Source organism: Neomonachus schauinslandi, chromosome 14, assembly GCF_002201575.2.
Source record: "Neomonachus schauinslandi chromosome 14, ASM220157v2, whole genome shotgun sequence".
NCBI classification, from domain to species: domain Eukaryota; kingdom Metazoa; phylum Chordata; class Mammalia; order Carnivora; family Phocidae; genus Neomonachus; species Neomonachus schauinslandi.
In genome coordinates this window covers 83,377,740-83,396,561 of record NC_058416.1, presented here as the reverse complement: position 1 = coordinate 83,396,561, position 18,822 = coordinate 83,377,740, and the positions used below count along the sequence as shown (strand labels likewise).

Genomic DNA, 18,822 nt, shown 5'->3' with positions numbered 1-18,822 from the left:
AGAGGCCTTGCGGGGGAAGGAGGGAGGCCGGGAGGGGGCCGGGCACTCCCCAGCCCTTCCTCAGGTGGGGGAGGGCGGAACGCTGCGGGAGACTCTGCACAGAGCCCGACGATTCCAGGAGTTCTGGAGCCCCCGACGCCGCCTCAGATTTAAAAGGGGAGGGGAGCGGGGGGCCACTGCCCACCCACCTCAATCCGGTTCTTCGACCTTTCCCAGGGCAGGGGAATGGGGTGGTTACGCACATTAGACAGACCCTAACGATTCCAGATGAGCCCCGTGGCTGCCCCTTTAACGGACAGGGGGGACGCTGCCCTAACTTTCCCCCTCCCTCGTTATTCCCCAAAGGGGGAGTTGGCAAGTTTCGGGAGACTGACCAAAACCTAAAGACCATTTCACATTAATATTTAAACTGGGGGGGGGGGGAAGAAGGCGCTGCCCAAGCATCCCCTCCATGTTGGAGTTAAAGGAGGAACAGGGGCTGACAATTGGTGAAACCTGTGAATCCCTCCCGAACACTTAAATGGAGAGGGGGAGGCTGCCCAGTCTTTCCATCTTGACCGTTTGGGGGAGGGGGTGGGGATGTTGCAGGAGGCTGGACACGACCTGACATTCCCGGAGGGATCCCGCAAGGCCCCCCCACCCAAACCCCCGCGCTCTAGAGGGGAGCGGGAGCCCCACCCCCACTGCGGGCCCCTAGCCCACCCCACCAAGCCAGGCCGGTCACAGGGCGGGGACGACGGTGTGGGCCGCGGGGGAGGGGACGCGAGGCCTGAGCTCGTCCAGGCCTGAAGCGGAGGGGGCTGGGGCGAGACACCCACCTGCCCAGGCCGGGCCGCCCGCCGCCTGCGCTCGCCGCCGCCGCCGAGGAAGAGGAAGCCACGGCCGAGGACGATGAGACTGAGGACGGCGACGGCGCGGCGGCAGGCGACGTGAGAAGGCCGCCGCTGCCGCCGGGTTTACGGGCATTGGCGGCCGCGGGCGGCTGCTGCTGCTGCTGTTGCTGGGGCTTCAGCGACATGGTGAGGGGCCCATACACCGGCCCGCACGCCGGGCGGGGACAGCCGGGAGCCGGGCGCGCCGAGGAGACGCCGGAGCGCGGCGGGGACGCACGGGCGCCGAGCGGGGAGGCGCGGGATGGCGCGGCCGGGGGGGTGCCCGGGCGGGCGAGGGGGAGAAGGAGGACGACGAAGGGGCGGGGAGGCCCGCCGAAACCGTGGAGCCGCCGGGAGCCGGGCAGGGACGCGCCGCCGCCGTTGCCGTTGCTACCAAAACAGTCTGAGGCGGAGGGAGGCGAGCGCTGCCCGGAGGGAGGGGGGCCGGGGCCGGGCGGGGGAGGGGCGGCGGAGGGATACGGGCCCGAAGCCGCGCCACCGCCGCCCCGCCCGCCCCGCCGCGCCGGCCGCGGGAGCGAGCGCCGCCCGGGCCACCTGGCCGCGACGAAGCGGCGTGGCTCGATGGCCGTTGCGGGGCTCCGAGGAGCTGCGACCGCCGAGCGCATCGGGGGTCGGGCACACAGAGGCGCCGCGTGGCGATGCCGGGTGGGCGCGGTGGTGCGGTACGGGGACTCTTTACCGGAAGTCGGAAGGGTCGGACGGAAGCAGAACGTGAGACGACCCCGGGGCCGGGAGGGACACGTGAGGAGCGGGCGCCGCGCTGGGCTGCGTTCGCGGGGGTCGGGTGAGGGCCCGGCCGGCGGCCCTGCCCGGATCCGCCCTCCTCGAGGCGGATCTGCCCTTCGGGAGGGCGTGTCTGTCTTCGCCCTCAGGGCCGGCCTAGTCTAGAGGACGGGAGGGAAGGGTTTCTTCCCCGCCCCCCAGTAATCCTTCGGCGTCCTCAGACTACTGGGAGAGTGCGTGTTTACCCCCACCTGATGCAACCTCGAACGTGGACTGCGAGGCCCTTCAGGGCGGAGATTCTGTCTTGCTACGTAAGAAGCATCTAGAACACAAGCATCCCATAGTTGTCTTTGTATCCGCAGCACCTGGCACACAGTAGGCTCCCACCGCGTCACTGGATGTCTAAAATAAAGGCAGTCCTTTTCTTCCCTGCCAAGACCAATAGTCTTGGGAGTCGAGCAACCTCCCAGGGCACCTACATCTGGTTACCTTTTCCCCACTTTTTCCACCTCAGCAGCACACAGTAGCCAGAAAACTCTTTTGGGTATCTGACCTTCATTTGAACCCATTTTCCCTCACTTGAACTTCTTTTTTCCTCATTCATGAGACTCAAAAGGAAATGTACGTGATTGGTAGAGCTATGGATAATGGGGTCTCCCTTAGTGGAGACAAAACAGACCTCACAAGAATGTGTGAACTTTAGACCTTGGCCCCTTTAGAAGTTTTACTTTAACTTAGATTGCTAGCCAGCACAGTAGTCCGTTTTTTAAATGTGTTGCAATTAAACTGGAAGCAAGTAGATTTTTTTTTTTTTTGAGTGAAGAATTGAGTTTTTTGGTTTTGGTTTTTTTTTTTTAAGTAAAATTACTTAAGGAAATGATTTGGGGGGGACAATAAAATTCCCTCAATCTAACCAGAATTGTCAGATAAAGGTAAAGACATAAAAAAAACTTGGAGAATGATTAAACCACTAGTCTCCAGTAGCTAAATTGAAATTAATCTCCTAGATAGTCCAGGCAAAAACTATCATTACATTCTGCAAATAAGTGAAAAGTAGGAAATTAGCTTTATCTCCCCATCTGAGGTAAAAAGGTTGAGAAGAAAAAGTATTATTTTAAACCAACAGTTGCAAAATCCTTTAAAATTTAACCCAAAGGAAATTGAGATTAAAAAACCAGATGAGAGGGGCGCCTGGGTATCTCAGTCTATTAAGCCTCAGCCTTCAGCTCAGGTCATGATCACAGGGTGGTGGGATAGAGGCCTGCATGGGGCTTCCTGCTCAGCCAGGAGTGAGAACCCTTTCCCTCTCCCTCTGCCGGTACCCGCCTCGTCCTCTCCCTGTCTCTCAAATAAATAAATAAAATCTTTAAAAAAAAGAAGATGGACCATAATAGAAATACAACCAACTTTCTCTGGTTTGATGATTTGATAGTTAACCATATCTGGACCCATGATCCCATCAATCTTAGCACCAAACTGTAGACAGGTGGGAGATAAAAGAGAAGAGGAATAAGAAAACCTGAAGCTGACAGCTGAACTTGATTTCATTTAGGCTGAGAAAGTTTTTACCCACTATCATTTAAAATATATTTAATAATTTATCGATGTATAATTTACATATTATAAAATTTACCCATTTTTGTATACAATTCAGTGATTCTCAGTGAATTCACAGCTATGCAACCATCACCATTAATTTCAGAACATTGCCATCACCCTAAAAGGATCCTTATACCCATTTGTAGTTACTCCTGGTTCCCATTCTCAGCCCCAGCAACCACTAATCTATTTTCAGTGGATTTATCTATTGTAGATATTTCATATACATGGAATCTAACAATAGGTGGTCTCTGCCTTCTCTCACTTGGCATATGTTAATGTTTTGGTGGTTTATCTATGTCATAGCATGTATCAATATTTCATTACTTATTATCACTGAGTAGTATTCCATTGTATGGATATATCACATTTTGTGTATCTACTCACCAGTTGGTGGGCCTTTAGATTGTTTCAAGTTTGGAGCTATATGAATAATGCTGCTATGAATGTTTCTGTAAACTATGTCCTCATGTGGATATATGTTTTCATTTCTCTTGAGCGGATGCCTAGTAATGGAATGTTGGGCTGGTATGGTAAATTTATATTTAACTTTTTAAAGATACTATCAGGGCGCCTGAGTGGCTCAGATGGTTAAGTGTCTGTCTGCGGCTCAGGTCATGATCTCTAGATCCTGGGATTGAGCCCCATGTTGGGCTCCCAGCTCAGCGGGGAGTCTGCTTCTCCCTCTCCCTTGCCCTCTGCCTCTCCCCCTGCTTGTGCTCTCTCTCTCTCAAATGAATAAATAAAATCTTTTTTTTTTTAAGATTTTTATTTGTCAGAGAGAGAAAGAGCACAAGCAGGGGGAGCGGCAGGCAGAGTGAGAGGGAGAAGCAGGCTTCCCGCTAAGTAAGGAGCCCAATGTGGGACTCCATCCCAGGACCCTAGTATCATGACCCGAGCCGAGGGCAGATGCTTAATCGACTGAGCCAGCCAGGCATCCCTGAATAAATAAGATCTTAAAAAAAGATACCATCAAACTCTTTTCTAAAGTGACTGCCATTTTACATCCATACCTGGAATGTTTGAGGGTTTATCATTAAAATTTCTGCTTTTATATTAAAATGGAAACCAAGAGAACCTCTACCATGGAGTCTAGTCTGTATACACACCCTTTTTTCCTTTGTCCAAGGAAGATCACCACCCAAAACCAAGAAATACATTTTATTGCAAACCCTTCGCTTCCATTCTAGACATATAAAGATGTGGCTATTTAACAGCAACTGTGACATCAGAGTGCTCTAGCTTTAAATGTAAACATCAGGATAATGCCCCTTAAGACAAAGTGGTGTGTGGAGTGCCTGGGTGGCTCAGTTGGTTAAGCCTCCAGTTCTTGATTTCAGCTCGGGTCATAATCTGAGGATCCTGGGATCAAGCCCTGCATCAGGTTCTGCACTCAGTGGGGAGTCTGCTTGAGATTCTCTCCCTCTGCCCCTCTCCCCACTCACATACACACATTTCGAGCTCGCTCACACTCTCTCTCTTTAAAATAAATCAATCTTTTTTTTTTTTTAATGGTGTGGTAGGCAGCCTGTAAGACCACCCCATGTGGGGGCACCTGGGTGGCTCAGTCAGTTAAGCATCTGCCATCAGCTTGGGTCATGATCTCAGGATCCTGGGATCCAGCCCCGCATCGGGCTCCCTGCTCAGCAGGAAGTCTGCTTTTCCCTCTCCCTCTGCCTTCCCCCCCCCCCCCCCCCCCCGCTTGTGCTCTCTCTTTCAAATAAATAAATAAAATCTTAAAAGAAAAAAAAAAGACCACCCCATGTGATCCTGTTCTTCTGGTGGTCAGACCCAGTGAAATTCCCATCAATTGAGTATGAGCTGGACCTAGTGGCTTCCTTCCAACAAAAAGTTTGAAAAACTCATGGGTTTTCACTTCCAAGATTAGGTTATAAAAAGACTGTGGCTTTTATTTTGGACTGCCTTCTCTCACTCACTTGTTTGAAGGAAGCTAGCTGCCATGGCAAGGAATTGTCCACAGCACAGCAGTGAGGACCTGATGGCTGTCAACAGCCATGTGGGTGAGCTTGGAAATTACTCATCTCCCAGTCAAGGCTTGAAGTGGCTGCAGCCTCCATCAAAGGACCTTAATAGGCTTTGTTAGAGCCCCTGAGCTAGAGATGCTGGACTTAGCCACACCAGATTCCCAGCCCTTTCAATCAGTTTCAAATTGTTTCAATCAGTAAGTTCTGGGTTAATTTGTCATGCAGCAAAAGACAACAATACAGATGAACCAAAAAGTGCATTACCTATGATTTCCACGTGCATTCAGAATTCTTTAAAGGGGCACCCGGCTGGCTTGATTGGTGGAGCATGTGACTCCTATCTTGGGGTTGAGTTCAAGCTCCATGTTTGGTGTAGAGATTAAAGATAAAATCTTTAAGGGATGCCTGGGTGGCTCAGTGGGTTAAGTGTCTGCCTTGGGCTCAGGTTGTGATCCCGGGGGGTCCTGCTCAGTGGGGAGTCTGCTTCTCCCACTTCTCTGCCCCTCCCCCCACTTGTGCTCTCTCATTCTCTCTCAAATAAATAAAATCTTTTTTTAAAAAAAGATAAAATCGGGCACCTGGGTGGCTCAGATGGTTAAGCGTCTGCCTTCGGCTCAGGTCACGATCCCAGGGTCCTGGGATCAAGTCCTGCATCGGGCTCCCTGCTCCTTGGGAGCCTGCTTCTCCCTCTGCCTCTCTCTCTCTCTCTCTCTCATGAATAAATAAAATCTTAAAAATAAATAAATAAATAAGATAAAATCTTTAAAATTAAAAGAAAAGAATGCTTTAAAGACAAATGCTGAAATCAGAAATATTATATCCAATAGAATTTAAATTTTTGAATGCTTCCTAAATGATTTTTAGGCAGCCATTTAAACCAAATCAACAAGTGTCACTGGCAAGTTGTCATCAAAGGCAATGAAGAACATTGTTCTGAAAGAGTTCTGACACTGAGAAATATTGCTAAAATTTAAATTTCAAAAATAGTTGTGGCCATTTCAAACACGATTTCAGAAATGAAGAAAGTGTCAAATGAGGAAGCATATAGAGACTTTCAAACTTGGGAGCCTAGTCCTGTGAATTCCACACTTGCTTTCTGATTTTCAATGACCCTTCAGCGAGCCGCATGACCCTATAATTTTTATCCTTTCAATGATTCATCAAGTCTGAGGATTTGGGGCTGAAAAACGGATGCAGCCGCGCAAAGCCGAAATGCAAAGGGTGATTTGCTATCTCTCAGTACGGCAGCACACATCAGATGATCCAGTATTTCCAGCAATTCATTTTTCTCCAATCATTTCTTTTCAACTGTCTTCATTTGATCATGTTTAATGTATGATGACACATTATTCACTCAATACTCTTGATTTCACTTTCAAAAGCACGAAAATTAATTCAAATCAAAACTCACATGCACCCCCCCCCAAAATCCATCCTCTTCAAGTTTTTGCATAGATCAATCCTCATTTAAAAAAAAAGAGCAGATGTAATTTCAAAAATAGGACCATGGCTAATTAAACCAGTGTTTTTTTCTAACCATGGTTACTCAGAATTCTTAGAGGCTAATCTATTTGTAGACACTCCAGGAATCCCAAAAGACTACAAGCAATAAAAAAAGAAACCGTGTATGGTGTGGAGCCCTTCCAGGAGGGCATTATTTATACACCTTGTGTGCAAAGTAACAACTTTCCCATAGGTTTGAAAAAACTTGGGTGGGGGTGGTCGTGGCAAAATAATAGGAAACAACAGCCACATTATCTGAAAAGCTTTTAAATGAGCCTTTCCTCCACACAAGCACGCTTCTGGTTGTTAAGTTGCTCATTTTGTTTTACCTTGTGGGACAGAATAATGATGCGGTGACATTATTCATGAAGCAAAAGCTGATGCCAGCTGAAATAGACACAGAAGAAAGAATTCTTTATTTTTCATTGGAAATGCTTGTGCTGTGCAGAGCCAGAAATTTAAAGAAACGCGGCCTTTTGTTTTTCCTCATTCTCTCTTTTTGTTTTCACTTGCCCCCCATTTTGGGTGAATTTTGTGGGCAGCCTGTTGTTTCAGGGGCCACAGATTTATGGAAAGCCAGAGATTTGAAGCAGGCACCATGTGGAGAATGCAGGAGGGAATTTAAAATGGATGTGTGCATCGCTAGTGATGGCTCAAGTGGCCATTAGCATGGGATGGTGTTGGGTTTGCTACAAGATACTGGGAACCCTACGGTGGAACCCCCAGAGGGATCAGACTATAATTAATACTGGCATTGCTGACCTATCATCTTAGAAGAAGGACTTGGAATCTTGTTCCAGAGTGGAATCAGATATGGGCTTAACAATACTCACTGTCTTGCTTAAGCCCCTATATTATCCATACTATTCCTTTTCCATAAGGTAGGCCAGGACTAGAGAATGAGAATGAAACTAATTGCAGGCCATTACTACACAGCATTCAGTATGGACCAGCTCTGTTCTAAGTGCTTTCTACATAATAACTCACTCATTTAATCCTCACAATACCCGCTGATTCGCAATGGAAGGGGAGAATTTTGCGTTCCCCCCGCCCAGGGCACATTTGGAAATGTCTAGAGATACTGTCGGTTGTCACAATTGAAGAGGAAATTGTCACAATTGAAGATGCTACCGGCATCTTGTGAGTGAGGCCAGGGACGCTGCTAAACACCCACAACGCACAGGACTGCGCCCACCCCAACCACAAAGAATTATCCAGCCCCAAATGTCAATAGTGCCAAGGTTGGTTGAGAAAACCTGTATAACCCTATGAAGTAGATAGGATTATTATTCCCACGTGACAGGTGGGGAGGACTGAGGCACAAAGAGGTTACGTCACTTTGCCTAAGGTCATGCTCATTAACTGTTAGAGCTAGCAAGTCCTGATTGCGGGGTCCTGGGATCAAGTCCTGCGCCAGGCTCCTTGCTCAGCAAGGAGCCTGCTTCTCCCTCTGCCTGCCGCTCCCCCTGCTTGTGCTCACTCTCTGTCTCTCTCTCCCTCCCTCTCTCTCTCTCTAACAAATAAATAATAAAATCTTAAAAAAAAAAAAGAAAATTTATTTTACCATGTGCACATATTACCTTTTATAAAAAAAATAATAGAATGTCAAGGCATCGGTAAGAGTAACTACTGTTTATATAACGCTTCATGGTTTACAAAGCACTTTTATTTGTAGGATTTCCTTTGGTGCTCACACCATTGTAGAGAGGGTGACACTGGAATAGAGAAGTGGCGTGAGCCACCCAAGGGCACTCACCACTAACTCCCTTACCTACTTCCCTTCCCTGTTTCCCAAAGGAAGATCAATTACTGTCCCTACCACTTTAATTTTGTTGTTTTTTTTTTCACCACAAACTGTCATTCTCAAACTCTAGCGGTAAATCCTGATTCCCATAGAAAGAGAAAAGGCCAGTTTCAGGAGCTTTTCTTACACACACACACACACACACACACACACACATGCACACACTTCCCTTTCTGCCACCTTTGTATGGTTTTGTGTGGAAATGCTAGATCAGCCAAATAGAGGAGCCAGGGAAACAGATGGACCCATTCACCCCCACCACCTACAGAGTTAGTCTGTAGTAGGCATTTAATAAACCCAAGCTCACTTGATTTGATAGACTAGTTCTCAGTCTATACACGTTTGCTTATTCGGGCCTGAAATGGCATATGTTTCCTATTTAGACCCGCTAATGACTACCAGCCACAGGCCAGAATGGTGGGGCCAACATCCAAGGTCACCCCCTAATGACCCAAACACTTCTAGGCAGTGAGAGGGACAACGGGACAGCTAGCCTGCTTTACCCATGTGTTTCCATCGCGCGTGATTGGGGCGGAGTTCACATTTACCCACAGATAAAGCTTACTTCTCTTCCAGTTAATAGCTTATGATACAGGCATTCGGGAAAGTGCTGGTCTGGTTCATCAGAGACGCTGAAGCCAGGAAACCACAAGGGGCCTCCTGGGGCCTCTTAGTCACCAGACTTCAGCAGGTTTGTGGAGGTGATTGCTGAGGCCCTGTGAGAGCTGGATTCGCTCTCCCGTGATCAGGACGCCTGTTCTCTTCCATTGCACACGTGGCTCATTTCTGTCCTCAGCGTGTCAACACCGGACAAGTGTTCATGCATCAAATAAGCAACGGATAGGCTTCTGGTATCCTGAAAATGACTCAGGAATCCTGTTACTGCAATTTCTTTCATCTTTTTTTTTTTTTTTTTACAATTTATTTATTTATTTGAGACTGTGTGTGCACATGTGCCCGTGAGTTGGGGGGGGTGCGGAGGGAGAGAAACCCAAGCCAACTCGCCACTGAGCATGGAATCCGACCCAGGGCTTGATCCCATGACCCTGAGACCATGACCCGAGCAGAAACCAAGAGCGGGCCGCCTAACCGATTGAGCCACCCAGGCTCCCCTGTTACTGCAATTTCTAATAATCTGAACATGTCATTTTTTTCTTAAGTTGTAAGTTTTTTTAAGAACTTCCTAAATATTTGTGTATTGGTTAGCATTTGCTGTGTAACAAACTCCCCCCAACATAGCAGCTTAAAACAACAAACTTTTTTTTTTCTTTAAAATTCTATAGGTTGACTGAACAATTCTTTTCCGGGCTGGCTTGATTGGAGGTGGATGGTCTAGAATCGCCTCACTGACATGTCTGGCAGTTGGCTCTGGATCAGCTGGGGATGATCAACACAACTTGGCCACATACCTCTAATCATCTTGCAGGCTGGCCTGGGCTCATTCACATGGCAGCGGTCACAAGGGCCCCAAGAGCAGCAAAAGAAGGCAAGCCCTGATACACACATGGGCACTTTTCATGTCTCTTCTTGTGTCACATTTTCTAATGTCACATTAGTCAAAGCCAAGCCCAGATTTGAGGGGTGGGGACATAGACTCCACCTCTCGATGCAACAAGCTGCAAAATTACTTTGCAAAGGATAGGCATACAGGGAGGAAAGATTTTGTGGCCCTTTTTTGGAATCTATCACAATCAGGGATGGGGTAATAAGAAAAATCTATTTAAACTTTTTTTTTCTTTCACAAGAGGACTCCCAGTATTCCAAAGAAAGCTGCGAAGCCTACCTTTAACAATATGATGACTTTCAAACCTCCAGATTCTTTTTTTTTTTTTTTTTTTTTAAAGATTTTATTTATTTATTTCAGAGAGAGAGAATGAGAGAGAGCACATGAGAGGAGGGAGGGGGAGAGGGAGAAGCAGACTCCCTGCTCGGCATGTGCTCTCTCTCATTCTCTCTCTCTCAAATAAATAAAATCTTTAAAAAAAAAAATGCAGAAGAAGGGAGAGTTCTCTGCCTGACCACTTGAGTTGGGTCATCAGTATTCTGCCCTCAGACTCGAATCTAACACCATCAATGTTCCTTGTTCTCAGGCATTTGGACTTGGAATTGAACTACCCCATCAGCTTTCCTGGGTCTTGCAGATGGCAGATTGTGGGATTTCTGAGCCTCTATAAATACATGAGCCCATTCCTTATAATAAATCTATTTATGGATATATATATCTCCTACTGGTAATGTTTCTCTGGAGGACCCTGAGTAATACACACACACTGATTCTCCAGAAATGTAGTCATATGATCTTGGGAAAGTCATCCTCATTGTCCCTCATGCACCATGAGGGCTGCACTAGATGTTCTCAAGTTGCAAGAGGACCTTTTTTTTTTAAGATTTTTATTTTTAAGGAATCTCTACATGCAACATGGGACTCGAACCCACAACCCGGAGATCAAGAGTCACATGCTCCACTGACTAAGCCAGCCAGGCGCCGGGAAGGGAACTTTCAGAGATTATGTTGCAGGAAAATGAAAGGAGAACAGGCCACATGCTGAATGGCCTAACCCCTGCTTATAGAGATAAGATGGTTAGGCTTGGGACTGGAACTTTAGCTTTCATCCAGATTTTTGGTATGCGAGACTATGATGTTCAACTTTTCCTCCTCATAGGCCTGGTTAAACCCTTTGATCTCTTTTTTTTATTAAAGATGTTATTTATTTATTTGACAGAGAGAGACAGCGAGAGAGGGAACACAATCAGGGGGAGTGGGAGAGGGAGAAGCAGGCTTCTCATGGAACAGGGAACCTGATGTGGGGCTCGATCCCAGTACCCTGGGATCATGACCTGAGCCGAAGGTAGACGCTTAACCAACTGAGCCGCCCAGTGCCCCCTTTGATCTCATTTTTATTGGGCAATATTATTATGCCACTTTACAAACACAACATTTATTCCAGCCTGACCTTAATAACCTTTCCTTTCCCCCAGGCCTTCAAGGGCATTAAAGGTCAGCAGAATACTCAACAATGCTAGATGTAAAAAGGGGAAAAGCAGACAGTAGGTTCTTGATAATGTCCAAACACATGAAGGCCAAGAAAGGAGGAAGGAGAGGGAGAATGAAAGCAAATGAAGGAAAAGAATCTGTTAATTTAGCACTTTTCCTTGGACTATTCTTTTAACAGCTTTGTTGAGAGCTAATTCCCATTCTCTGTAATTCACCTATTTCAAATGTGTGCAATTCAGTAGTTTTTAGTACATTTGCAGAGTTGTGCAACCGTCACCACAGTAAAATTTTAGAACATTCCATCATCCCAGAAGGAAATCCAATAACCATTGGCAATCAATCCCCATTCCCCCTTCCTCAGCCCCTGACAACCACTAATCTATTTTCTGCCACTTGGGCTATTTCTTTTTCTTGTGGCAAAATATACACAACATAAAATTTACCATTGTAACCATTTTTAAGTGTGCAGTTCAGTGGCATCAAGTACATTCACATTGTTGGGCAGCCAACACCACCATCCAGCTCCAGAACTTCTTCATCTTCCAAAATGAAACTCAGTCCCCATTAAACACTAATTACCCATTTCCTCCCTCCCCCCCTTCACCCCCCAGCCCCTAGTAAGCACCCTTCTACTTTCTGTCTCTATGAATTTGACTACTTGAAGTACCTTATAGAAGTGGAATCATACAATATTTGTCCTTTTGTGTCTGGCTACCTTCACTCACCAAAATGTCTTCAAGATTCATCCATGTGATAGCATATTGCAGGATTCCCTTCCCTTTTAAGGCTGAATAAGCTTCCACTGAATGGACGGACTACATTTAAACATAGGCTATTTCACGCCAAGCTTTGGAAGTTGTTTTCTGTAGACTGACCTCTAGTAATTGAGTAATGGACTCATTCCCACTCCTCTCCATCCCTTTCCAAATGAGAAATAAGAGTAGGCTGAGCTTACCCTTCTGTATTGGCCCAGAGGGAAAGAAAGGCAAGAGGTTGTAGGGAAGGGAGTCATGATGGGTATGTGTGGGAGCTCGCGCCCATGTGTCTCCCGCAGACCCTTCCCCTTCTGGCCTTTGTCACCTCCCACCTAAAGAGGCCATGGTGTCCTGGCATTTGGAGGCCTGAGGGCTTTGTGCTACTTCCTGCAGTTAGAAGTGGCAGAGATGAGAGGCCCACCTACAATGACAAACACGAGGCTGGGCTGATGCCAACTTGGCCTCTTGAGAAAACCTAGGTAGCCGGGACTGAGGAGGTAGATTCATAGCTTCTCAACTCCTAGGCTAAGCCCAGTGTTCATGAGTTGCTACAGCTCAGGGAACAGCCTCTGTGTATGGGCTAGCCTGAGGATCATGCAAGGAATATCCATCTTCCAATTATTCTCTGGAAGACGGACATCCTAGTGCACTTCCGCCAGGCGTTCCCCACTCCCTCCTCTACCCGCTTTGTCTACTTTGCACTAATATTGGAGCAGAGTGACCAGAAACATACAGTTGTCATGACCTGCCTTTTCCATGGCAGTGAAAGCACCAACCAACAGAACCATCTTGTACTAGGAATTCACCCAACAAATAACAAGAGTTGATATTTACTGGGGTGATGAAAAAGTGTTAGAAATAGTTGTGATGGCTGCAGAATACTGTGCATGTAATTAATGCCAATGACCTGTACACTTAAGAATGGTTAAAATGGGGACACCTGGGGGGTCAGTTGGTGAAGTGTCTGCCGTCAGCTCAGGTCATGATCCCGGGGTCCTGGGATCGAACCCGGCATTGGGCTGCCTGCTCAGCGGGGAGCCTGCTTCTCCCTTTCCCTCTGCTGTTCCCCCAGTTTGTGCTCTCTCTCTCTCAAAAAAAAAAAAATATATATATATATATATAGGGGCACCTGAGTGGCTCAGTCAGTTAGGCACCTGACTCTTGATTTTGGCTCAGGTCATGATCTCAGGGTCCTGGGATAGATAGAGCCCTGCATAAGGCTCTCTGCTCTGTGGGAAGCCTGCTTCTCCCTCTCCCACTCCCCTTGCTTGTGTTCCCTCTCTCGCAATCTCTCTCTCTGTCAAATAAATAAATAAAATCTTTTTTTTAATTAAAAAAATGATTAAAATGGGGGTGCCTGGATGGCTCAGTCGGTTAAGCATCTGCCTTCAGCTCAGGTCATGATCTCAGGGTCCTGGGATCAAGTCCTGCATCAGTCTCCCTGCTCAACGGGGAGCCTGCTTCTCCCTCTACCTCTGCTGTTCCCCCTGTTTGTGCTCTCACTCTCTCTCTCAAAAAAAAAAAAAATGGGGGCACCTGGGTGGCTCAGTCAGTTAGGCGCCTGACTCTTGATTTTGGCTCAGGTCGTGATCTCAGGGTCCTGGGATTGAGCCCCACATTGAGCTCCACGCTCAGCGTGGAATCTGCTTGAGGTTCCCTCTCCCTCTGCCCCTCCCCTCCGCTCACGAGCTCTCTCTCAAATAAATAAATCTTTAAAAAAAAAAAGGTTAAAATGGTAAAATTTTATGTATATTTTACCATAATAAAAAAAGTAGTAATGAATAACAAACTACTGCCAGATGGCTTTGGAGCTAAGAGAACATGGGAGATGTTCTTAGATCATTAGATAAACCCTAAGGAGTTCAAATTCAAAGTTCAGTAGCAGGCTCATTCACAGAAACATTTGGGCTTGTAGAAGGGTCCACCGTTCTGTCTAGATCCTCCCTTTTCTCTCCTACTGAGGGACATCCCCAGTGCTCTGCTCTCTTCTGGCTCATTCTCTTCAGCAAACCAACATGCCGTAACACCTCTCATCTTTTTAAAACTTTTAATTATTTTTTATTTTTTTAAAAATAAACTTTAGGGTGGCTCAGTCGTTAAGCGTCTGCCTTTGGCTCAGGTCATGATCCCAGGGTCCTGGGATCGAGCCCCGCATCGGGCTCCCTGCTCAGTGGGGAGTCTGCTTCTCCCTCCCCCACTCCCCCTGCTTATGTTCCCTCTTCTCTGTGTCTCTCTCTGTCAAATAAATAAATAAATAATCTTTAAAAAAATAAAATAAAATAAAAATAAACTTTATACCCAACATGGGGCTTGAACTCACCACCTGGAGATCAAGAGTTACATGCTATAGCAACTGAGCCAGCCAGGGGCCCCTAAATATGTCTTTTTTTTTTTCATTTAATTTTTAATGTTTAAAAAAAAATTTTTTTTTTTAAGATTTTATTTATTTATTTGACAGAGAGAGACACAGCGAGAGAGGGAACACAAGCAGGGGGAGTGGGAGAGAGAGAAGCAGGCTTCCCGCCGAGCAGGGAGCCCGATGTGGGGCTCGATCCCAGGACCCTGGGATCATGACCTGAGCCGAAGGCAGACGCTTAACAACTGAGCCACCCAGGCGTCCCCCCCAAAAAAATTTTTTTTTTTTTTTAAGATTTTATTTATTTATTTGAGAGAGAGAGAATGAGAGAGAGCCAATGAGAGGGGGGAGGGTCAGAGGGAGAAGCAGACTCCCTGCCGAGCAGGGAGCCCGATGCGGGACTCGATCCAGGGACTCCAGGATCATGACCTGAGCCGAAGGCAGTCGCTTAACCAACTGAGCCACCCAGGTGCCCCAAAAAAATTTTTTTAAGTAAACTCTACAATTACCTCTCATCTTTACAAAAGTAATCCTCTACTGATGCTCACCCGCCTTGGGCTACCTCTGCCTTCCTGCATTGCCCTCCACTGAGCAGAGAGTTGCCTGACCCCACCTCCCCTTCCTTCACTCCCCTTGTCTCCTGAGCCCGACTGCTTCAGAGAAATACTTTCCTCAACATCTGCCATGGCGGCCCCACTGCAGAAGCCCACCTTTCTGGCCTTAGCAGCAGACTTCCTCACTTCCTCCTTCCGGAGACACTCCTGCCACCTGGCTCTCTGCCCTGAATGCTCTCATGGTCCCCGCTCACCTTCCTAACCTTGCTTTTCTCCCACGTAGGGACTCGCACTCTCATGATCCCAGCCGCATCCTGTCTCCCATGCCTGCCTGGTGCCCCTCCTGTGTCTCCATGCTTACACTCTTACCCCACTGGGTCTATTTTCCAAACAACATCCAGTTTAAAAAAAACACAGGTCATAGCCTGTGGCTCCCCTTCTAAAAAATACTCCCATAGCTCTCACGTCTTAATAATAAGCACCGCATGCTTACCTTGACTTATAAGGTCTTAACCATCTGGACCTTCATACCTCATCAGTCTTCTCCTCCTTCCACTCTTGTGCTTGTTTATCCCAGCCCCCACACACTGGCCTCCTTGATAGTCTTCCAACATGCCAAGCACACCCCCACCTCAGGGCCTTTGCACTTGCTGCTCCCTCTGCCTGGGATGCCCTTCCCCCAGGCAGACACATGGCTCAGTCCTCCACCTTATTTGGATCTTTGGGCTCATTTTGGACGATCCTTCTTAGTGGAGAAGGCTTCCCTGAGCACCCTGTTGTGTACAACAGCACCCTACCTCATCACTTTGTACCCCCATAATCTGCTTTATTTTTCTTCATACCACGTCTCACTACTAGATATATATTTGGTGGATTTTATCACTTGTTTCCTTACACCAGAAGTCTAGAAGTAAGCCCAGCAAAGGCAGGGACTTTACAGTTATAAAGCGTAGAACACTGCCTGACACTTAATAGATGCTTGTGTTTTTGTTCATTTGTTTTTTGTTTTTAAGTAGGCTCCATGTCCAGCACAGAGCCCAATGTGGGGCTTTGAACCCACGACCCTGACATCAAGGCCTGAGCTGAGATCATGAGTCAGTTGCTTAACCAGCTGAGCCACCTAGGCACCCTCCTTAATATTTTAAGTGAATTAATAAATATTTAACAGATTCTATGGGGCGCCTTTATTCTCTCTCAAATAAATAAAATCTTAAAAAAAAAAAAAGTATTTAACGTTCTAAATGGAGTTACATGTGTGGTGTCTGTATGTATTGTGTTTTTTAAAAAAGATTTTGTTTGTTTATGTATTTGAGAGAGAGCACGTGTCTGTGTGAGTGGGTGCGGGTTGGCAGAGGGGGTGGCAGAGGGAGAGGGAGAGAGAATCTCGTGGGGCTTGATCTCAAGACCCTGAGATCATGACCCCAGCCAAAACCAAGAGTGGATGCTTAACCGACTGAGCCACCAGGTGCCCCTATGTGTTGTGCTTTTTTTTTTTTTTTAAGATTTTATTTATTTATTTGAGAGAGAGAATGAGAGAGAGAGAGAGAGCATGAGAGGGGGGAGGGTCAGAGTGAGAAGCAGACTCCCTGCTGAGCAGGGAGCCCGATGCGGGACTCGATCCCGGGACTCCAGGACCATGACCTGAGCCGAAGGCAGTCGCCCAACCAACTGAGCCACCCAGGCACCCCGTGTTGTGCTTTTTAAATCCACTCCTGGGGACTTCTGGCTGGCTCCGTCAGAAGAGCATGTGACTCTCGATCTCGGGGTCATGAGTTCGAGCCCCATATTGGGCATAGAGATTACTAAAAAAAAAAAAAAAAAAAATTTTTTTTTAATGCACTCCTGGAGAACCAGGGAAATGAATGACAAGGTAAAAGAGATATACAGTTGACCCTTGAACAACACGGCGGGGATGGGGGAGGCGGGGCGGCACCAACTGCTGCAATAGCCTACTGTCGACTGGAAGCCTACTGGTAACATAAAGAGTTAAACATATTTCATAGGTTATATGTATTATATACTGTATTCTTACAACAGAGTAAACTAGGGGCCCCTGGGTGGCTCGGTCGTTAAGCGTCTGCCTTTGGCTCAGGTCATGATCCTGGGGTCCTGGGATCCAGCCCCTGCATTGGGCTCCCTGCTAAGTAGGGAGCCTGCTTCTCCCTCTCCCTCTTCCGCTCCCCCTGCTTGTACTCTCTCTCTTTCTCCAACAAGTAAATGAATAAAATCTTTAAAAAAAAAAAAGAAAGAAAGAAAGAAAGAAAACAGCCCGTTCATCAGGAGTTAAACACAGAAGTACCATATGACCCAGCAATTTCATTCCTAGGTGTACACCCTCCCAAAAAATTGAAAACAGGCACTCAAAATAATATATGTACATACATGTTCAAGAACAGCACTACTCGCAGTAGCCAAAAGGTGGAAACATCCCAAATGTCCATAATTGGGTGAATGGATAAACAAAATGTATATCCATACCATGGAATATCATTCAGTCATAAAAAAAGAATGAGGTTCTGATACATACCATCATGAATGAACCTCAAAAACATGATGCTAAGTGAAAGAAGCCAGACACAAAAGGCCACATATTACATGATTCCATTTATATGAAACACCCAGAACAGGCAAATCCATAGAGACAGAAAGCGGACTGGCGGTTGCCAGGGGCTGGGGGAAGGGAGAATGGGGAGTGACTGCTAATAGGTCTGGGGTTGTTCTGGGGGTGGAGGAGTGTGTGAACATTTTGGAACTCGACAGAGGTGGTGTCTGCCCAGCACTGTGAATGTACTAAATACCACTGAAGGTTCACTTTAAAATAGTTAATTTTATGTTATGTGAATTTCACTTCAATTAAAAAAAAAACCGTTGGGGCTTCATGTTTAGATCCTTTAATTAGCACAACCTTGACTTTCATTATGAAATAGTTAGCATTTTTGCAAAGACTCAGTGATAAAAAAGATTATTGTGTCTCTGTAGAGAACACAAATTACAAAATTTCTAGGGCAGAGGGGACAAAACAGGGTTCCAACTCAGAAAGGAAACACCACTCATCTGATTCTCCTTCTTCTGGTAAATGTAAACCACTAAAGAATCTGGGACTTAATTATTAAATTTAGCTCCTCTTGCGTTGAAACCTCCCCGCTGCCCTCCCAGTTACCCCAGCGGACTGCCTATAGCATACTCACCACCGGCCCGCACTGGCACCCATTCCTTCCTTTCTCCCAGAATACCGATTGTGTTCAGGCATTTCCCTTCCCCCAAGCAGCCCTGAGCCCCAAGGAAACTGAGCCCAGCCCCCAGAAGTGACTAATCTTAGGAGAATCCATTCCCCTTACCAGTGACTGGCTCAGTTATAACCACGTGACCCAAATCTCATGAATGAGGTATCAGGGGGGACTTTTGGTGGTCTGATGCTTTAAAAACGATGCCCCACCAAATCCTCTGATATGCCTCCCTTTGAGAAGCTGAAGCTGGGGGCGCCTGGCTGGCTCAGTAGGTAGAGCATGCCACTCTTGATCTCCGGGTTGTGAGTTCAAGCCCTATGTGTGGCACAGAGTTTACTTAAAATTAAAAAAAAAAAAAAAGTGAAGCTTAACTCTAGTCCCCTTGTGACTGGGCTGGGCTTCATGACGAGCTTCAAACATATCGAATA

General features: G+C 46.7%; 1 protein-coding gene across 1 annotated transcript in view; it reads right to left on the bottom strand.

Annotated features, from left to right (window-relative positions):
- Nucleotides 1-1,135, bottom strand: part of ATXN2 (ataxin 2) — a 140,269-nt gene extending 139,134 nt beyond the window's left edge. Inside the window, exon 1 of the mRNA XM_044921143.1 lies at nt 819-1,135. Coding sequence (XP_044777078.1) covers nt 819-1,018 — 200 coding nt within the window. The 5' untranslated portion in view covers nt 1,019-1,135. The remainder of the gene's footprint in view (nt 1-818) is intronic.
- Nucleotides 1,136-18,822: the final 17,687 nt, after the last annotated feature.